We start from the raw sequence: 23,655 nt of genomic DNA, 5'->3' as shown, positions 1-23,655 counted from the left end.
GAAAGTTTCTTTGTGAAAAGTATTAATTGTTTAGAAATTTGTAACAGAAAGTTAACAAAATATATAATCAGAACTAATAATCAGTAAAATAATAATAATTATTATTATTATTATTATAATAAATAACTATTTATTTGTGGTGCCATGTGAAGTAATCTAAGAAGGAGAATGAGGGAAAACGATTATGAAAAATCGACAGTCGGTGAAAAATACGAATTTTCAGTTATCATTGGGATAATTGATTGCCAATTTCTTTTGAATAAGAGTTCAAATTTATTTCCTAAAGAAATTTGTATTTCTGATGGAATTATTGTAAGATATGCATTGACAAAATCACCTTGTATTTGAAAAGAATTACCTGAAAGAGTTAAAAAACACAATTCTTGTTTAATAAAATAGAACAATCAGCTGAAGTTGGAAATTGGTTCACTATCTCTGGACAAACTAAGAAATTGGATGATAGAATCAACATGCAAATATCATATATTACTTGCCAAAGGAAGAGAAAAATCAAAAACATTAACGATGTTAATAGTGAGGCTTGTTCTTGATTAAAATGAAATTGGATGCCAAAAATGTGAAAACATAACGTGTACTTTTAAATGTTTTTTGAAACATAACGAAAGATTCTGTGCTTTTAGTAATGCTCAGAAATATATGTATTGGTTTCAAAAAAATAAATATGTAACCCTTAATTTTTCTACAGTAGTAAATTCCCAATGATCACCAGATAAAAATCAACTTTCAGATTAGTCACATTTTCAAAAACTACATGATGGCAATTCCACAAGCATGGGAAGAAGCTTTGAAGAACAGTGCAAATTTAACAATAAGAAGATTAAGGAACGAAAAAATAGATTGTATTTTTGACTTTCAGTAAATACATTTTTTCTCCTTGTGAAATTTCATGACTAACCAGACTAACTAGAGACTTTTTTTTTTGAAAATCCACACAGTGAAACTGCATCAACTCTTGGAAGCAAAAGGAAATGGGTATTAAATTAATAGGCAGAATTTTAGTGGAGAATATTTCACATGCCAAAAAAGTGACAAAAAAATAAAAAAGGTATCGTAGCATGCAGATATCAAGTGAATCAACATGCCTATATTTAAAAAAATACTCACCATTGGAAGAGAAAAATTTTAACGAACTAAAAATTTAATTTCTTAATTTCTTATTTTTTAAAATTTAAATTCTTAACATTAAGAAATTTAAAATTTCTTAATGTTAAGAAAAACATTAACGAACTTAATAGCTAGACCCATTCTTTATTTAAATGGTACCAAATGATGAAAACAATATGTGCATGAATTTCAAAACTTTGAAAAAGCTGATGAATTTCTTGTTTGCTGCGATAAATATTTATTTGAGGGTAAACATTTTTTTTTCTTTACAATTTTTCTTTCTTTCTTTCTTTCTTTCTGAGCTAATTTTCATTTGAAATAAGAATAAATAATTATTTATTTGTATTGGAAAGAATATGTAATATAATAATTGTGTTAAAATATATATCTATAAATATCCCTACTGTTATATAAAATTCAGGCTCAGAGGACAACAGTCCATTGAAACTAATGGAAATGAGTTTTACATAGTTGAACTATGTAAAAACCATAGTTCAACTTGTTTTGAAATGTCACATGGAGAATAATCACATGAATTACATGTAAGTATCACTAGCAAATCATACACTATGAACATTAGCACAAATGTTAAAGCAGAAAAATAAAAAAAATACTGTCTTTTTAACTTTATTTAATTTCTGTATGTTAGATTCAGAAAATACAGTTTGTTAATAATATTACAGTCATATAAATGGTAACATACAAATTAACAAAGTATATATTACACAGCTAATATTCATTTGAAATAATAAGAAATAACTATTTATTTGTTGTGCTGGCAAAAGAGGTTTCTAAAAGAAAATGCTACAGCGAGTTCAAAACCTTGTTTGTCTCATATCCGTTACTTAAAATTACTAATGCTGAATAAAAAAAAATTAATTAATTTCAGTTACAAAAATAGGTTTAGAGCACAAGGAATCAAAGGTAAAATTAATAGTTATATTGATTAAAAAATAAATGTAAGTATTAATTTACTGCAGCAATAATTTCCCATGGAAATGAAGAGTTCCAACCTAAACACACATGATTTCTCACCTATGTACAACAAAATTGGTGACCAGATAAGAGAGATATCTTTAAGATAAGACTTAATGAGAAATCTACAGTGTTGGAAAATAAATTGACATACGTTTTATTTATTTATTAATTTTGCTCAGTTATTCTATTTGAATATGTAGTTAAAATGAATTTTAAAAGTAAAATAGAAAAAATAACCAATCAATTTGAAAAAAAAATAATTTCACTTGTCAGAATTCCATACTCTAACAGCACTCTGAATTCGAAACTTATTCAAATCAAAACGGTGCATAGACTTTCCCACCAAGCTTGGGAAAACATAGCATGAGCAACTGTGAGAAAGAATTAATACAGAGAACCAATTGGATTGTAATCTAAATTAATTAGTCAACTAGCCTTTCTAGTTATTTATTGAAATATTTTTCAACTCCGATGTTTTGTGTGTTTTTGTGCTTTAAATATATGTTAGCCCCAATAACCTATAATGAAAAAGTCAATTGCATTTTCAGACTTGTGTTTTTGTTCTGTGCTCTGAATATATGTTAAAAATCAACAATTTGGAATATTTAGAAAACACCTAGATAGTACCAAGATGTTCCCATTCTGGAAAGAAATGTAAGTTAGTTAGTTTGTTTTTTTAACTTAAACCTGACAATTAATTGCAATTTCAAAAATCAATGATCGTATGTTTTGGTAAGCATAATTCTAATACTAAATAATTTTTTTCCCATAAGAATTAAGAATATTCATAGGGTACATATTAGAGCATCAACATGAATACATTAGCGACTTTTCATGTTTAATGTGTGTGTGTGTGTGTGTGTGTGTGTGTGTGTGTGTGTGTGTGTGTGTGTGTGTGTGTGTGTGTGTGTGTGTGTGTGTGTGTGTGTGTGTGTGTGTGTGTGCGTGCGTGTGTGTGTGTGTGTGTGTGTGTGTGTGTGTGTGTGTGTGTGTGTGTGTGTGTGTGTGCGTGCGTGTGTGTGTGTGTGTGTGTGTTTGAGGGACACCAGTATATAATTAAATTATTCAGAAAAGCTTAAAAAGCTTTTGGGAAAGAAATATCCCAAACTGTATTGGAAAATTAGTACAGCCATCAATAGACAACCAAAGAAAAAACATGACGACAATGATGGATGTGTATGTCACCCTGGGAAAATTCCAAGATATATTATCTCAAAAACATCACCCACAATTCCATAGGCAAAGCAAAACACCATGTGATATCACAGAGAGACATATGTTTCCCAGAAATTTCCAAACATTGCAAACTCCATCTTCATCTGAAAACAACACACATCCACGTCACGATTCCTTATCTTATCTTGATCTTGTTAAATGTGTCCCACCAGTCACGATACGAAGCCTTATCCACTAATATATCTTCCTTTCAATTCAAAACAATAACGTCATTTATTTACAACTAACAAATGATGTCAATTATTTACAAATAACAAATGACGTCACTTATTTACAACTAACAAATGACATCACTCATCTACATCTAATAATATCACACACCCACGACATGATTCCTTATCTTATCTTGATCTTGTCAGAAGTGTCCCACCAATCATGACACGAATCCTTATCTCTAATCATCCCCTATAATTCCATACGCGAACAAAACACAAGAATTGAATCCATTGATGCATATGCCCCCGGGGAAATTCCAAACATTCCTAACTCATGATGTCATGCACTCAAACACGTCATCATCTTATCAACCAATCACATCACGATTGATTCTTGATCTTGTCAGAAGTGATCCCCATACTACTGAGGGAGTAGGTGATACTGTTTTAACCCTATTCAACTTTTGAAGGCTAAGGAGGAAGTCAATCTCCAGTAGTGTCACCCAGAGGTAGCTGGCATAAGCCGATCACTAATTATACACGGCATCTGGTGAAAAGAGGCAGCTAACATGTGCCGCCATAGCGTGGTGCCTTAATTCTAACACTATATTACCTGAAACAGTGGTTCTCTGGTCGAATTCTTAATTTTATGGGGATAAAACCAAGTTTATGGGAGAAATATCCATGCTTGGTAACTTGGAAACCGATGAAGAAAGGTTTCCAAGTTACCAAGTTTCCAAGTTACCAAGAACTTAGTTAAAAGTTCCTCTAGTTGGTGAATACATGTTAGAACTCTCTTTTTTCTTTTTCTATTTTTCCAGGAGACCTAGAGTCGTGGACGCACATGCCACTTTCAGCGGCTAAACAGGCTCATGTATTCAATTACCATATAATTTCTTTATCGAATAGGTAGCGCGTTGTGACGGTCTTAAGGACATGAATTTCATCTCCAGGTATGTGACTACTGCATCGGTTATTCAAAGTGTGAACTAGTATTAAAAAGTTTGAGATTTGTACTCGGCTTACGCGACATGGTTTACGGATTATAACTGTTTCTGTAAAAATAATGAATTAAAAATAAATAAATAATTACAAAATTAATAAAAATAGAAAAAACCTGCATCATTTCCATTGTATAAATATTATATATGATTATATTTTAGGTGGAAATCACATACAAATATTAATAATTAACGGAATTCATAAAAATAATGTAAAAGATTAATCATTTTATGAACAGAGAAAATGTTTTGTGCATTATCATTCAGTTTCAAAATCACATCTTTTTAAGTGTATCACAAGATAATCTTTTATTTTATTTCCATTCTGCAGAGTCTCTTTCGACGAAAGGAGAGTTAGTCGGTCTCATACGGAGGTAGGGATTTTCTAATCGCAAACTCGGGTTTTTCGTCCCCCAGAACATGCAAACGGCCCTGTGAACACATGCATCTACAGACATAGGACACATCGGTAAGCATAAGGCTAACCACCTTATCCGCAAGTTACGGTTGCGAAGTCCAAGAATAGTTAGAAACGTCGTGGGCGCTTAATCCCAAGTAAGTTATTACATTGACTTTTTCTACATCTGACAGTTACAATTTGAATTTGTCCTGCAGTTCGAATCATGCAAAATTAATTGTGCAGTGAATTTCATTTTGCCTGTTGTATTTCGCAAATTAAAATTTACATATTTAGTTTTCGAGACGTTCAGACTGAGTTTATTTGACTGGAACCAATTTGTTACTTTTAAAAGATCAGCATTCAATATGGTTTCCATTTGTGTCCGTAAAGAAAATTAGTACTGTTACATCTGTAAAAGTATTTATTTTACTGTTTAGTTGAGGATTGCAGAAGTCATTGATATAATATTAAATAAAATTTGTCCTAAGACAGATCCTCGTGGTTCACCACAGTGCACTGTTTTGGAGCTGCGATAGAATTTGCGATCTAGCATTTAAGTGCCTGTTAGGACCCCTAATAGGAATACTACACAAAACAAATTCTCTGAAAAAAAGAGTTATATCTTTAGACAAATGACTTCAGTTTCAAATATAATAAATAAAATATTCTATATTTCTATAGGAAAAGACTACAATAACTTACCTGTAAAGGAATTATCTGGGTCGTTTTTGCGTTTCTTCATTTCAAGAAGATAGCCGTCGATATAGTCGCGAACATCCTCCACCTCCAAATTCTGTCTATGTGACTCTACTTGATTTCTGTTTTTTTTTTTTAAATAAAAAACTTATTTTAAAGAATAATAATTTTTTTTCATGGCAATATTTATAAAATATTGCATTTTTTCTAAATGTGTTAACTGATTTTGGTCCTTTACAAATTTAAGACAGCCTTTCGTAATTGTCGATATCTGTTTTTATTATTTTTAAAAAAAAATCAAAAATATTTGAAAATATCCTATTAAAATGCTTTAGAAAACTAATGCATTTTAATAGGATATTAAATATATTTTAATAAAATATATATGTGTGTGTGTGTGTGTGCACTTCGTTAGACTTCGTTAGACCTGTAGTGCACTTTATTAGACCTGTAGTACTTACAGTTCACTTTTCCTTTCAAATTAAGCAGATAAGTCCATGTTTCAGTAGCGTACTTTATAAAAATTGCATTCAAATGATATTTAATAATACACAGTTGGGTGCTGTTACTAACCGAAGGATCAATTATTGGGAATATGAAATGTAACCTAAAAAAGCCTGATATTTGTCCAATTAGCTATCATGGAACACTTTAATTTTCTGAACATTAATTGAATAGAGATTCCATCTCTATTCAATTAATGTTCAGATAATTAATGTTCACTTTGCTACGAGCGATGAAACCGGAGGAAGCGATATAGAGTTCTATGCCTCATCTGTTCTGAATGGTGTGACATATGTGTACGACAAGAAGGGCTTAGTAGAGGTGTTGCATGAACTAAATAAGAATTCTGCTAAAGTTATGATTTGATTTCATCACGAATGATGAAAGGGTGTTCAAATGAACAGTCACTACCGTTTGAATCTTAGCACAGGAAAGATCCTGCACCAGGGAAAAAAATTTATAATCCTATGCCACAAAGAGTTATGTATCTAACGTGTAGAAGCAGCTTGGCAGACAGTCAATACGTTTTAATGAACCGCATGGGTTTACTAAGGAAAGGTCATGTCTTAGTATATTGCTTACGTTTTATAAAACTATTAGAAGCCACACAAGGAAAAAGACGCCTTGATACTTTAGACTTTAGTAAGGCTTTTGACAGGATACATAATCGAAAGCTGTTGTGAAGGTCGAAGGATATGGAAGTGGATTATAAACGATTAGTTTAGATAAGAGTTCAGCTAACTTACAGGTATCAAAATATGGTTTATAGAAGAAGTTAGTTTGCAAAAATTAAGATGACTAATGGTATATCTGTGGAATTAGTTCTTTTATCCATTGTTATTCGTGAGTACGGCATTTATAGGGATTCGACGTGAAACATTCAGATGTATGCTACTGATGCATATAGGGGCATGGTAAATCAGGACTACACCTGAAATGCAGTACTTTCAGTAAGATTTGAATAGACTGGAACAGTAGGCAAGTGAAAAGAATATTCATTATCAGATCTGAACATAGCTGATGATAATTATAAAGGTAGGCGCTTTGGTGTAATGAAAACTCTAATGTCGCGTCATATTGGAGTGTTTAATCTAGAATAAATTCTTGGAGCTTTAATTGAATGGAAGCAGATGTTCAAGGATCATATAGCAAAGACAAAATATAATCTAGGGGAAATCAGCAATGCAGAAAGAAACATTTGACTTGTAATGAAGATATTTTTCCTCTATATAAAATATATATAAAATCAAGGAAGACATAATTTCCTGCTATCGAGGTTATGCACAAAGGGTATTGAGGGATTGTTGAAAATAAATTACGATAATAGATTGAGAATATATGCATTAACTGCATAATATTAACAGGAGAAAAGGATGCAATATGATACAGGAAAACTCTTCTAAAAGTATTCATATAGCCTACCCATAGATTAAATTCTTTATTTTATAGAAGACGGAGAGAAGATGAGGGATATCTCTGAAAAATGAGAATGAATGCAGTCAGGCACTGACAAAGAGCTCATTAGAGATCACTAACGACCATCTTTTCATGAGAGTTCATGAAGAGGTGATATTGAGTCTCCCTCGATAAGTTCAGATACCCTCGGGATCTATAATATTACTAACAATTATTCTCCATGTATATGATTATTAATATAGATATTAAAATATCCTAGAAATCAGTCAGTCCCCACTCACCTTATAAAGTTCTGGATTTCTATAAACGCATTCATTAACTTGGAATGTTTCATCAGAAAAACCATTAAAGGCCTCAAATATGGAAAAAATGTAGGTATGTCGAAAATGGGAATGTCGTCCTCGAATATATTCAGCAGATCATTTAATTTTGTTCTTCTAGGATCGCTATGTTCAAATCTGTCTCCAAACACCATTGATACAATATTATTTGATGTGCTAGAAAGGATCCGATTATATAAATCATGTGGTTCTCCATTGCATTCTTGGAGTTCTTTTACGAAATCCCATAATTCCTCCTAAAAATAGAATAATAATAAGAACATGTTCCTTTTGTCTCAGAAAAATCTTCGGTTAGAGATAATAATATTTATTTATAACTTTTGGGTGGATTATTATTTGCACACAGCGCATATCTACATTAAAAAATGCTGGTATAAATAAGATACTAAGCAAGTTTAATTATTTTGTAGTTTGCTCATTTTTATGCGTAAACAGTTAAGCGATCTTAATATAGTGTACTTTGCTCTTTTGTATTATGTCATTAAGTATTTTGCAAAATATCAAACAATTATGTAGATAAAGCATGATGGTCTTAATTCTAAGCGACATATTCATTGGGAAATGTAAAGTTGAAGGTTTAAGAGACTTTTAAACAGATGGAAAGACAACATTTTAACAAACCGAACTTACCATATAACACACAAATAAAAGTATAAAGAAACAGCGCTTACATATACCACTGTTTAACAACTCCTTGACAAATAGTGGTGTTTAAACCCTCATTGAAGTTGTTGTGACTAAGAAGCTTCTGCATACAACACTAATCATTAGAAACATGACAAAATAAACCACACACAGTTAATTGTAGATTAGCTACAGAATATAGCTAATCTATCATTTTCCAAAATTCTTGAAAACGTAACACACAGTAGACTACAAGACTGCTTATGAAAATAAAACATAATCTCACAAAATCAATACTGCTTCCAGTAAACAAAAATCTCCAAAATTTATTGGAAGATATCACAGACACAATAAACAAAACTTTCGGTAAAAATAAGTTCTCTCTGATCGTGCATCTTGGCATAACCAAAGCTTTTGACTTATTTAAGCATGACCTATTGCTGTACAAACTATAATCATTTAGAATGATTATAGTTTGTGCAGCCTCCGAATCCTACGATGCTTCCCGAACCAGATGCCTGGTTAGGGAAGCATCTCTCAAACAGAACAGATGTCATAGAAGTAAAAATTTTAGCCAGCTCATGCAGATAAAGCATGCATTAATGCATTAATGCGTGCCTTCATTAATGCATATGCATTAATGAAATTCAAACTTCGGCACACAAGTCCAATATACCAATACATAGATGGCACTGCTATATTAGTACCACCTATTTTTACAAGTGAAAAATAATAAAATAAAAAATCACTAACAACTGTTATTTCCCGAAGGGAGTAGGCGAGGCTGCTGTAGCCTAAACGATAATAGAGTGGGCTACAACAGAAAGGCAGTTAAACTTCACGCTTAGCCAATCAGAGATAGCTGGCCCAAACAGTCAATGATTTCCTGATCAGTGGATGGGAAACGAAATTCGATTTCTGTCACGGATTAGAAGAAATGTCTTGTCGTTTATTCGTTCCATGATGAGCTCGTTAGTCATTGGAATGTAAATAATTTCGAAAAAACTAGCAGAGATATTTCGAAAGCTAATTCAGAAACAATGTTATCTTCTTCATAGTGTAATTTCTTCCATCAGAGTAAGCAATTTTTAACTTTCCAAATAAATTCGACTAAAGGAAAACCATTACGAATAATAATTTAAAATGTGTATTCTGGGATTCACATTTTTCATAAACATAAGGGGGAGGGGGATTGGTTTATCGAAAACTTTAAAATATTTTAAAGCATTATATATCTTGCATCTTAAAAACTGAAACAAATACTACAGACCACTGTGAATCTGAATTGTAAAGACAAGTTTCAATTAAAATAACCTATGTTTTGTAGGTCTGTATTTGCAGAACAAGCTTTAATACAAGTGGAGATTTTTTGTTCTCCTAAAGTCCCGAGTCATTCCAAAATCAGTGATGTCTCAGGTTTATTTAAAATTGCTTAATACATACTAAATACAATACTCGTATAGAGCTTACCTTTATATGTTCTTCCATTTTGCCTTTGCCGAAGCCTAAATCCCTTAATATATGAATGGAAAATCTACGCTGCTGTTGCCATTCGGGACCACTTACAGAAATGAGACCTGTGTATAGAAATATTCTGGGAGAGATATTCCAGTTAGAAATAAGCAAGTACAGAAATTATTTGTGTATCATAAAAACAAGTGAATTCAATTCAAGTCTGATTTGGTTCGTTAAGCTTAAATACAACAATAGTTCATAAATTTATTCACTACCTCCTTAATTATATTTCATTCAGTACAATTAGAGTAGTTCAGTTATATTAAATCACGGATGTATAGCGCGATAAAATGGCATCATTTAGTAGAAAAATAATATTCACACCACCTTTAGAAATGAATAATTATAAATATTATAAATATTGTATTATACACGTTATTCTGTTTCATATGTTATACCATAACTATTATGTATGTTATTATAATATTCGGAAATAAATTTTAATCTGTTTGTTTCATTAATAGGTGTTAAAACTTTATCCCGTACTAAGCAATTAAAAAAAAAAAACATTTGATGAATTTAACATTTTGAGAGGATTATTATGACATTGAACAGTAGTTGGTCCTTGTTGTAGTTTCTGCTTGGTCTCTAAAGAAATCCATCGATTACAAACAGCTCTCAGGCCGGTGAATAATCAATGCACTAATGAAATGTGAATGTACAGGCTTCTGGGTCAAGAGAGTACTTTTAAGAACTGCAAGCCAAAACAACTTCGAAGCCGAAATTGATTTCAAAAATCTCGAAACTTTTAAGTTCCTTTTTATACTCGGCTCTGATACATTGGTGGTTTCTTAATATCCTTCATTCCAGTATTATAAATGTATTAAATACATACATATACATTAAATGCATACACAATTTTATAGTTCCTTCTTAAGAATCAAGAAGGAATTATATTACAGAAAGTAGCCGTTAGATAAATTGATAAACAATTAACGTCATAATTTTAATTCTGAAAAAGGGGACATTACAGTATACTATGCTCCTATCCTCTTAAAGGACTAAATAAATAAAAAAATAAATGAAATTGCAAGAAACCTCGGCGTTGTTTACTTTTAAATAAAATGTTTAAATGATATATTGATAAAGGAATTATAATTATGATCATCGTAGACCTTAGGAGGATCAAGGACTCATGAAGGGAGGCCATAAATCACTCGAACCAGCGTCATATCTTTTATTATACCCGTTCGCACACGATGCATTCACCACATCAACAAGCAAATGTTCCATCTACTCACTGCTCGCTCACTGCTCTATGAGCGAAAACTTTAGCTCATAGATCATAGAATCATACTCCTAATTTAACCTTGCTTAATATACCTTCCAAGGACCCATATCCTGAGGTTTATCCTATCAGATCTGTTAGCAAAATTCAAAGTATCATTATGTATCGTTCCCTTTATCCAACTCAGCCGTAATATTGTTATAAAATATGAGCAAATTACTAAAGCAAGACCTCACTTTACTAAACCCATTCACTTCATTGTAGAGTATAGCTTATCTGTCTACCCAATTCTGTATGCGAGTTCTTACCAACTTCTCAAAAATCTTCACCAACCTGTCAGAACTATAAGTAGGGTGGTAGTTAGACACCTTGATGTTTGTACTAACCTTGTACAACGGAAATGTGATGCATTCTGTCCATTCTAGTAATATCTTTGATAAGCTGTGTCAAAGGCCTAGTCAGCAGGTAAGCTAAAGACAGTGAACATGTCTTTAGCTTACCTGCTGACATACCATCTGTCCCTCCCTACTGTCGAATTCTTATACGAGTTAGTCAACATCTCTTGAACCTCATTCTCATGCACGTCTAACTATTCCAATGAAGTAGTATCATTGTTCACCATGTTACACATATCTGGTTGATTTATCTTAGCAAAGAGAAAGCACTCATTAATTGGAAAATCTCATTAGTTTCTGCCACTAGACCACCATCTGCATCCATTGAAGTAACTTTTCTGCATTCATTTTTTTTTATTACTTGTGACATAAGAATAAAATGCTTTAGTATTGCTTTTAGCTTGCATACCAATTTATTTTCATATTTCGATTTATCTCTCCTCACGATACTCTTTACTCTTTTGGCCTGGCTTATTATATTTAAGAACTCCACTAATTCTACCATCTCCTTCTATACGATCCTCTTCTCAAGGATCTCTTGCTTAATAAAGTTGGGTATCCATTTCACTCCCGCCCTATTTATTCTTCTAACTCTAGGGATACATTCATATACCTCCTCATTTTATCACCTTCTTTTTCAAATATCTCCATGCAATTCTGATATCTTTCCAATTTAGTAACTGATACCATGGACTCAAAGATAGTGTTCTCCTAAGTTGATCATAATTTCACCAAGTCATATCCTTAACGGAGTGCTCTTCTGACGCTATGAACAAATCTAAAATACTGTGTATCAGGAGATTTCTATTCTGTCCAGTTCATGTTTTTAGGTACTTAAAGTCACCCATAATGATCACTCCTTTAGTAACTAAATTACCATCAGAGTAATTTGGCGATGCATTTAATCTCCCACCTGCAGCTGAACCACCAGTCCTCTAGCAACACCTAAACCTATATTCATCCTGTTAGTTTCTGCTTCACAGCAGATAGCCTCAAACCCGCTGCTACTCAAGACATTATTACGATTATCACTTTTATGCATTTCTACCTTAAGTGGACTCAACTCGTCTGATATTATTACTAGTACACTCTCCTCTCCTACCTGTTCTCTCATTCCTAAAAATATCATACCCTTTATATTTATATTCGATTTCGATTAAAATATATGATTCTGTTTGTCAGGTTTCACTAGTGCCAACAATTTTAGACTACTATGTATTCAACAAAGCAGTGAACTCAATCCCTTTGTTTCTGATGCTCCTGGAAATTGTGTAGAGACATTTCAAATTGCCACCTGGCCTTTTCTTAGATAAGCAATTTGCTTGGCCTTGTCGTGCGACCTTTTTTTCCACCTCAGACACATTCAAAAGGTCCGAAACTAAAACCGTACTTTTCACCCATTCTCCAGACTCTAACTTAATGCTTTTAGCTTGCGTGCTGATATCGTAACTGTTACTATTTCCGAATTTTAATCCAGGGTATACACCAGCACATGAACTTCATTCTCAAAATAGACCTCTATTTCTCAATTTAAAGCAGTGGTAGCCCTGTGCACGCTGTTATTTACATCTGATAGATAGCGCTTAGAGAAATGAGCACTCATTATGTGAAGAATATCGTCAGCGTCTAACACAACTGTATCTTTTGAATTGGGAAAAGGTTTTCTTCCATGTTCATTCTTCTTTATTACTTGCTACATAACGATAACATGAGATTTTAGCGAATAGCCAATTTTTTTCGTACACCTTTCCATAAAAAAACTCACAGTGTTACTGGCTTGGGCGTTATACATTTCCTAAATGTATAAAGCGCAAGCCAGAATCATTACGCAAGTATATGTAATATTTCTTGTACATCAACTTCTTTATATGCTTTTCCTCTTCCTCATTAAGCATGCACATCCATTTCGATTCCCCTATCTGTTCTTCGAAATCTAGGGATACATTCAGATAGTACCTCATTTAGGCATCTTTTCAAAGCTTCCCTTGCAATGCTGAAATATTTCACATTCTTCACTTGATACTTCTGGTTGTTCCAAATGTAGTTTTCTTCTGAAGGTGTCATAACTTCCAGATTTGTAATCAGTAGGTGGCTTTCCCTAATCGGGCAACTCATATACTCTGCTTGGAAAGAAGTCAACGGTATCATAGCGTGAGGAACAAACAGCCACACCCTCCCCCCCTTAATAAGACGTGAGACCTTTCGCTGCGATTCCCTGCGATGTGAATTTTGGACCGTTCTTTCTTGTAATGTTGGTATGTAAAGAAGTTCTGAATGGTTGTGGATGGGACGTCCTTTGACATTACCCGACGCTCCAGTTCATCCTGCAGATGTTCAGTAGTTGAGATCAGGGATCTGTGCAGGATAGTAAAGTGTGGCGACGTTCAGGTCCACAAAGTATGACATGAACTTACCACATTGTCCAGAATATTGAGATACTTCTCGGAATTAAATGTTCCTGGCACCATAGTTGGGATCTCACTCTGATAGAAGTCGTTCACCGGACATCCTTCACTTCCACATCCTTCACTTCATACATCTCCTCGAAAGAGAATGTAGAGTGATTCGTTAACCTATATTCATAGCTTTATTCCAAGCTCACACGTTCCACTGTACACGCTCTTTGCACGAAGCTGCATGTTGGTTCGGATAACGTAGGGCTTGCATATTGCGGTCTTACCATTGAATCCCATACTGTAAGCCTCAGTACTAAATGCTTTTGATGAGATTTCTGTTCTAATCAATGCCAGGAATGCATTCAGTGTATCGGTCGACGAATGACTGATTTTGCATATTATCCTTCGTAGGACAGTGCGGTCAATTTCTGTGAGTGCGGTGGGTCATTCACTGTGGATGACACTTGCAGTAGATTCGATACTCTTTCAACTCAGTATCGTACAGTTTGCCGAACAGATATGTCTGCAACATGGCATCCTATCATAACACCTTTTTGCAACTCCGTCAGTTCCCCATTTCACCCGGATACACTTGCATTGACTTGGGAGCATCATATTCCTGTCAGCCTGGTTGGCTGAGTGATCAGGGTATCCACTCTTCATTCACCAGGCCGCGGATTAGAATCCGGCAGTGTGCGTTGATTTTTCTTTCTTTTCTTTACATGGAAGTCAAATTTTGTTGCCAGTTGTGTGTGAGACAACCGCCCCCCTCTTATTGGAGGCCTGAAGTAACTTAAAATAGTTCCACATTTGGTCTCAACAGCAGAGTTTCTATACTTTGTAAAAATACAAAAATATATATAGATGAATAAAAATTTAAAAAACCCTTAGTTCACCCACGAGAGGGTTATTTACAACTAACTATTTCGTGGGTAGGAGTCACATAAATAGATAAAGTAAATATAAAAATAGCAGTATTTAGTAAGTAACATGTGCCTTCTATACGCATGAACATACCGCTACATACTGTAAAACCTAAATGAAATTTAATCCATTTTTTTTTAAATCAAAGTATAAGCAGTTCTTTTCTACTTACTTTTTAGTCCAGGAAGCAAGTGAAATGGGGATGGCTCGGGTCTTCCCAAAAATTGCCATTTGCTAAGAGCTTCTTTAGTGCTTGCGAAGTCACCAAGAATAACAATATACCGGTTTCCCACATATAGACTAAAATAACGCAAACACAATAAATTACCGCAACTCTGCGTCTGAAAATAAGCACTCAATGTTTCTACATTTTAATTCACTTGATATATTGTACTATTGCTTTATTATATGTTTTTGCATTATTTGCAACAGTGTCCGCCTAATTTATTTAGGACAAGCCCAAGAAAAAGCAAAGTTTAATGAGTGTTCAATATTTAAATATTTTCGAAAATATATAGACATAATAGATGATCTATCATCCAGAGTAGTTAATTACCATATTACTTGGAATTGTTAGTAACATACTGAACTCAATTTTTTTTCTATACGGAAAAAAACAATTTGCGTCGCCTTTTTTGTAAATGTACACAAATTAACCGTTCCCTCCAGAATTTAAGAGACTTACATGTGTTGAGGTTTCATGAAATGAATGTCCATCCAGGTGTTATTTGAAATTTTTTTCGCGCAAGAGCAATGGGAATATTTGGAGAATATATGAAAAGAAGAACACTTTCGTTTTTAATAGAAAGAGCTCTGCTTGTTTCATATGAGACTAAGTAAATACGTGGGCTGTTCAATAAGTAATAAGACTCATTTTACTGTGGCGAAACCACTCATCACAGTATTAATTTCTGTGATATAAAGAAATGTTGCTGTCTGTATTAACAAAAGAGGTTGATAGATGGCGTATACGGGCTGATGTGCCAGAGTGTCACGTGACTAAATTCAAGCTTGTTTCGAAGCACCTACGAGGCGCGACCAGTCTTCGAAATGGAAGCGTCCTTGGAACAGCGTTATACGATTAAATTTTGTGTGCGTTTGCAAAAATCGGCATCGGACACTTTTAACATGATACGCGAAGCTTTCCACGATGAAGCAATGTCGAGGACAAGTGTTTTTCGCTGGCATAAAACTTTTAAGGAAGGAAGGCAAAATGTGGAAGATCTTGAACGGGAGGGAAGACCTTCAACGTCCATCACAGAGACAATGATCAACACAGTAGCGATTATCATCAAGCACGTCAAAAGGAAGCGTCCATTGCTGAAGAATGGCTTCTTATTGCATCACGATAATGCATGGCCACATATTGCTGGTTGTATAGTGGACAGTTTGCAGAAGAACAACACAGATATCCTACCACACCCTCATACAGTCCTGATCTCGTACCGTGCGATTTCTGGCTGTTTCCTCAGCTCAAGAAACCACTAAGACGCCGCCATTTCGAAAGCAACAGGGCATGTGTAAAAGCTGCGGAGGCAGTTTTGAAAGAACTCTCAAAAACCGGACTTTCACATGTGTTTAAGAAGTGGACGCAACGTTGGGACAAATGCATCGAGTTTCACGATACTTCGAAAAAGACCATGTAAATGATGACAATTAAATGTAATCTGTTTTCTGTATAAATATAGTTTTATTACTTATTGAACAGCCTACGTACATTAAATTGAAAAATTAATTATAAAAGTTCCTAGGATATCAAATCTTTCTCAACAATGTAAATATTGCCTCGTACTACACATGCAGTAGGTTAACTGGATTGTGCTCTCTCTCTCTCTCTCTCTCTCTCTCTCTCTCTCTCTCTCTCTCTCTCAGAATTCAATCTGTATTAATGAATATTTCTTTTCATTCTTACTACACGGGCTGTCTAGATCCCTTTTATTTGTTTCGCTTTACGAATGACAACAGCATTTTTTTATAATCACTCTAATACCTTCTGCGAATTTTTATAAAAATTCGCAGAAGAATTCTTTGGTATGTTCCAAGTTTTTGTTCTTGTTTTTGTTTTTCAGTGGACTTTTGGCGAATTTCAGTGTGCACAGTTTGATGAAATCGTCTGGCTTTCATTTCAGAGAGAAATAGGAACCCACACTTCACCTACAACGCCAATCTACAGTAATTACGTTGTTCTTTACTTAATCCAGAATGTATATTTTGGTCTTATCGATTGAAAAGATATTATTTATTCCAGACAGTTATTTCCTTGCGCATGTGCAAGATTTTTCATTAGTAAATCTATGTTGTTCATTGAAAGATATCGGTTCTCTGAAAAACCCATATCTTATGCAGTCGCCTCCGACTTTACTATTTTAATAAATATTATATGGTTTAAACCAGCAGCAAAGTAATATTTTCACCAAAAGCCTTCCTGAGAAGTTTTACAACGTCTTTTCTCGCTTTAATTGCAGCGTAACAGGAAGTTTGAGTAAACAGAAGTAGTTTTCACAAATAGATTTGGCAAGGAAAGATATGAGAAAATTATTTAAAATGTAAATTATATTACGCAAATGAACAACTAACAATTAAAACTTCCTAAGATTTAGTATCAGCTAAAATAAGTGATGTACAACAGCACGTTTCTTTTTATGGTGAACCCAAACACGAACCTGTTGAGTGAAATTTTTTTTGAGAACCGAGAGTGACAGCTTGGTTAGAGGTTGGGGGTTTGCAGTGGAGTGAGGAACGAAGGCTGTCATTTCAGAGGGGATTATTTCGGTTAAGTTCAGTGTTTGGATGATGAGAGCGAAAGCAATAATCTGACCATCGAAAACAGCATAAAAATTCCGGATGTCATCCCAGTTGGCCCAATTATAGTGCCATAGGTTACGAGACGGAGACTGGCTGAGCAGAGGACGAACTGCAGAGAATGAGACTTGAATAAGATTGTGATGAAAACCGCTAAGGGCAGACCATACTCGTAACTCAGAACTCCTGAAATAAACTCGGGACTTAAAATGTGTGGAATATACAATACAGCTGTGTTTTTTAATTTTACACTTCTTATAGTTTAAACCTAAATTAAGAAATAGATTTAGGACCTACCTAAACACGTTACCATATTTAGCAGCAAGTTTCATAAAGTCTAAGTAGACGTCTTTTCCTAAAAATGGAAAATATCCTAATATTGGAAGGCCAATTGGTCCAGGAGGAAGCTTTCCTCTGCGCCATATACGTGGATAGATCACATATAAAATAAAAGTAATCACTACTGCAATTATTGCTGTCTTCCCAAAATAATTCTCCAGTAATATCAACAAATGTATTAAATCCATCTTGGCTCGACTAAAAAGTCAACCTTAACACGAGAATCAAGTTTATCTCAATACTTTGGTATCTATTACCCATACAATCAGATATGTAATAACTGTACAATCAGCACCTACATTTTCGCAACTGACAGCATTTTAAAAGATGAAACTTCTCTAACCTTACTTCAAGGAGTACACGGTATAAAATGAAAGATATTCTAATTTTTTTTTTTCTCATTTTGTATGAGGGAAAATTTTAAACTAAAAGGAACCTTTTAATTTGCATTTAACACCGAGGTTGAGATTACAGATAATAGCAAAGTGCAAAAATAAGAAAGATAATTTCATGTATATCAGATTTCACAACACAGGGGTTCAAATTTCAATTATATTTACTTTCAAGGTTATAACTAACATTTATCTGTTGGCCTTCACGTGTTAGCCAGTATATCTGATGATGTGCCAATTTTTTCTTTTTTTGTAAATTCCTTTTAATAATAAACTAGTGTGCATGTATGTTTTTTTTTTTTTTTTTGCGTGCGTGCATGCGTAACAGAGAGAAAAGATAACGCCTTTCTCTCATGAAGCATGTTACTGAAACTTTCATTTTACAAATATAGCATTCTTGAGATTTATTTATTTATTGAATTTTATTTTGATATGTAGAATGATTGAATATCTATCAGCAATGTTGTTCCGATCCATTTTTCTATAAGCTCGTAATTTAATAGGTAATAATCTGTGAGTTTCGATTACATCTTTATAGCTAATCAAAAATCATGCACTTGTAATTTTATGACCCGATAATAATATACATAAAATAAAATACATACTAGCTATTTTCCTTATTACTGTTATCTTCTTGACAACCTAAGTTTCGCCTACTCGTTCAAGGACACCAGAAGAGGGCGCTAGTATGCTGATTTTGTTCTTTCTTAAAGAAGTGGAAATATCAGTGTATTATGGATCATCGTTTTACAATTAAATAGCTTCATTATTTGACTGATATCCACAAAATAGTGAGGTACTATTTTCTTTTAGTATTCTCTGTGAATTATGTAGATAGATCGATAAAGAAGTGTGTATTCTGTGAATATTCCAATACCGAAACATAATTTTCAGGTGACTTTCAGTTTAAAATTGGCAATGTTTTTCTACCGAAAGAAATCAAAATTATATAATTTTCATCCTGAATCTGAAGTTCAAATTTCATTTGCTGATTTTCAAAAGGTAGAATAAAATTACTTTCGCGTTACTGTACGCATGTACGTATGCATGAGATAGACGGTGAGAGAAAGTGAGTGAAGAATGGAAGTGCGGAATGAAGGCCTTGAAGAAACTTATGATGATGAGACGCAAATTTCAGTGTGCAGAGTGACGGCGAAAGATTCAAAAGGGATTTTGGAAATTGGAATGAAAATAATAAAACAAAATAAAATAAAATAAAAGATAGACAAAAGGAGAAGAAGAAAGTAAGTAAAGTGACAAATAAAACACATTAAAAATCATGATCAGTGTGTGTGTGTGTGTGTGTATTAATCAGGATGAGGAAAAGAAAAGCTGTGTGCTGTTATCAGATGAAGATAAGTGACGTCATTTGTTAATTGTAAATAAGTGACGTTATTGTTTTCAATGAAAAAGGAAGATATATTAGTGGACAAGGATTCGTATCATGATTTGAGGAACACTCTAAACCAAACAGGGGTAGGATGAATGGGGGTATGAGACATCAATGTCTTGGATGTGTGTTGTTATGAGGTGTAGATAAGTAAATGGCTTGTGTATGGCATTGTGGGTGGTGGTAGAGCTAAGATAGAGTATGGAATGTTTGGAATTTTGCTGGGGGCCCACATTATGGCATTTCTGAATAATTTAATTATATACTGGTGTCCCCTCAAACACACACTTTTTTTTTATAAAAATTTTAAACAATTAGAACTTTTCACAAAGAAACTTTCAAAGAATTTTGTGGCTTATCAATTATTTTTACATTATCTGACACAAAACACCACAACACAATACAGCAGCTGCAGTGGATGAACGATTACCTTAAGTCCAAATTCGCTCAACTTGATTGTTTTTCCTAATAGTACTGATTAACTTACCCAACCATATCATGACGGTTCCTTCAAAAATGAACCTTTTGTGCAGATAACCCAACGACATGTTTTTGCATTCTGCTGGATATACTGTTGATGTCTTTTTATCTGACTTTGCATGGGAAAGGTAAAATTTGTATTTATATATATACGAATTAATATTTTTAATTTTTAGCAAATTCTAATTTATAGTTTATTTCTATTACTTCTAATTTATTCTTAATATTATAATACCACCTCCTCCTTTACATTGTCTGCAGTGTTTGTGTCATTGAAAGTTTGGCATTTGGTAGATGGTTGCCTCTTCATTTGTTGTGGATATTTCTGTTAAGTGGTGAAATACCTATGTTGTCTAAATCTTCCTTCAGATAAGTATGCTAACTCAGCCAGTATTTCTGAATGCTCCTGTTGATATGAAGAATAGATAGACCTTTTTTGGGGGAAGTCACTTGTTTCCATTCTACTATCAAGTTTACAATGTGGCAATGGTCATGTTCAAGGGTGATTACATCTGCTTGGTGATCTGTGTTCATGTACGTTGGTATGTTTTCCTCTTCTTTACGACTCTCCAGTGTTTCTTTCAATATGGCAGCTGAGATCTTCCCCGGATTTTATTTGAATTGGATTTGTATCTTGTGTCAGTAGTAGGGTGGGCACTTTGAACAAGATCAAGATCAAGATAAGATAAGGAATCGTGACGTCATTGCTTGAAAAGAAGATGACGTCATTGTGGGCATGACGTCATGAGATTGGAATGTTTGAAATTTCCCTGGGACATATGTTTGTGAAGTCACGTGGTTTCTTTTGTTCGTGTATGGAATTATGGGTGATGATAGAGATGGGGATTTGTGTTGTGATTGGTGGGACACTCAGAACAAGATCAAGATTAAGATAAGGTAAGTAATTGTGAACGTGGGTGTGTGTTGTTATGAGATGTAGATAGGTGACATTCTTTGTTAGTTGTAAATAAGTAACATTATTGTTTTGAATGGAAAGGACGATATATTAGAGATAAGGAATCGTGTCGTGATTGGTGGGACACTTCTAATAAGATCAAGATCAAGATAAGATAAGGAATCATGACGTGAACGTTTGTTATTATCAGATGAGGATAAGTGACATCATTTGTTATTTGTAAATAAGTGATGTTATTTGTTAGTTGTAAATAAGTGATGTTGTTGTTTTGAATGGAAAGGAAGATATCTTAGTGAATAAGGAATTGTGTCGTGATTAGTGGACTTCTAACAAGATCAGGATCAAGATAAGATAAGAAATCGTGATGGGGGATGTTTGTTATTAGAGATTTTGGAATGTTTGGAATTTTGCTGAGGCCCTCACCTGTCAGAGACATCACGTGGTGTTTTTGGTTTGTTTATTGCATTGTGGGTGATATTTAGAGATAACAATCGTGACGTTATGTGTTTGGAAATTTCTGGGGAACATATGTCTCGGTGATATCACTTGGTATTTTGATTTGGCTATGGAATTGTGGGTGATGTTTTTGAGATAAGATATCTTGGAATTTTCTCAGGGTGACACACACCCGTCATTGTTGTCATGTTTTGTTTGGTTGTCTATAGATGGGTGTACTAATTTCCAATACATTATGGGGTATTTCTTTCCTGTTAAAGGGTGGGAATTCTTAGAATAAGTCGTGATGGCGGCAGTCTTTCGAGCTTTTCTTAATCATTTTATTAATCAGATTCTTATATATTACATAACACATCATGTTTGCTATTTTAAGTTTACATATTTATTTCACAGATATTATTTACAACAATATGCAGAAATAGGAATTTACAGATATCACGAATGCATAAAAACTATTCAATATTAGAATTACTTGATTATTAGTTGAATTATAGAATTAATTGATTATTGAAATTACAATTATCAATTGTTATGTTTAAGTTTAAAAAAATTAACTTACATTTCTTTCCAGAATGGGAACATCTTGGCACTATGCTTTTCTGAATAATTTTATTATATGCTGGTGAGTCTACAGTATTTTAAAATAAATAAATTAAAATAAACGGAAAGCTAAATGGATTACAAAACCTTTTGTATGTATTCTATAAATTCTAATGATAATTTAAAATTACTTAGAGCTTTCCAGAATGGATCTTCTAAATGCGAATATTCCAAAAAAATATTCCAAAATAGTTGAATTTTATATCCACACCACAACAAAAACACAAAAACCACAAAGAGCGAAATTTATGTAAACCCTTTAACCTGAAATAGTTGAGTACTTCTTCCTTTAGATTTTGGCCCATAGATGCTATGTTATTCTCATGAGCAATATCCCCCCAGCGAACGGTTTCTTCAAACAGGTCTTTCATGAAGATGACATGAGTCACATCCGTAATTTGCGGTATTTCTAAAAAGATAGCATTTTCTCAAGTTTGATTGTTTCTCAAATACTTACATATGACTAAGTGATTTGCATTCACGTGATTGTGATGACATATATCCTAATATTATTCATTCTTCATTCCCATGGGAAATTATTGGTGTAGTAAATTAATGCTTATATTTAAATTTTTAAAACCAATATTGACTATTAATTTTATCTGCAATTCCTTGTGCTCTTAACCTATTTCAGTAACTGAAATTTATTTATTTTATTTATTTTTTTCTTTAGCGTTAGTTATTTTAAGTAACTGATATTTGCAACAATCAGGGTTTCGAACTTGCCCTTATGTTTTCATTTAGAAATTTCTTTTCCTGCACAACAAATAAATAGTTATTTCTTATTATTTCAAATAAATATTATCTTTGTAATATTGTTAATTTCTATGTTACCTTTTATTTGACTGTAATATTATTAAAAATGGCTCTGTAAATTAGCCAAATTCTTACAGTATTGTAACTTTTCAGGTGAAATCTTCACCCCTAAAATTCTGTCCATTAATTTAATACCCGATTATTCCTTTTGCTTCCAAAATTTGACAGTTTTTTGAAATATTTGAGGGCTTGCATGAACAAATAAGACTTTTAGTTTAATGAATCAAAAAAATGTCTCTGGTTATTTTTTTGTGGCATGAAATTTCACAAGGAAAAAAAATGTTATCCTCCTTAAATTTGTATAACGCATCAATGACACTCAATTTGTTGATTTAAATTTACACATTTTATTTGAATAAAATATTATTTACAAATTTTATTTCCTGAATCTAAAAATATAGAAAATAAAGTAAATGAAAAATACTTCAAAGGTTCTTCCCATGCTTGTGGAATTGCCATCATGTGGTTTTTGACAAAGTAACTCTCATCTGAAAATTAATTTTTCATTTGGTGTTCGTTGGGAATTTATT

At 33.2% G+C, this 23,655-nt stretch overlaps 1 protein-coding gene across 2 annotated transcripts in view; it reads right to left on the bottom strand.

Annotated features, from left to right (window-relative positions):
* The window catches only part of LOC150101503 (cytochrome P450 2J2-like), a 39,372-nt gene extending 20,936 nt beyond the window's left edge, over positions 1-18,436 (bottom strand). Inside the window, exons 1-5 of one of the 2 annotated variants that reach the window (XM_090400406.1) lie at positions 18,034-18,436; positions 15,107-15,234; positions 9,947-10,053; positions 7,793-8,088; positions 5,598-5,713 (exon numbers count right to left, since the gene is read on the bottom strand). In XM_090400406.1, the coding sequence (XP_090256532.1) occupies positions 5,598-5,713; positions 7,793-8,088; positions 9,947-10,053; positions 15,107-15,234; positions 18,034-18,263 (877 nt within the window). In that variant the 5' untranslated portion in view covers positions 18,264-18,436. Of the gene's footprint in view, positions 1-5,597; positions 5,714-7,792; positions 8,089-9,946; positions 10,071-15,106; positions 15,235-18,033 lie in introns of both variants that reach the window. The other variant, XM_090400408.1, reaches the window with a different exon arrangement.
* Positions 18,437-23,655: the final 5,219 nt, after the last annotated feature.

The sequence above is a fragment of the Typopeltis vanoorti genome, chromosome 11 (assembly GCF_054136105.1).
Source record: "Typopeltis vanoorti isolate ZY-2024b chromosome 11, IOZ_Tvanoo_1.0, whole genome shotgun sequence".
Classification (NCBI taxonomy): domain Eukaryota; kingdom Metazoa; phylum Arthropoda; class Arachnida; order Uropygi; family Thelyphonidae; genus Typopeltis; species Typopeltis vanoorti.
This window is presented reverse-complemented; position numbering and strand designations above follow the sequence as displayed.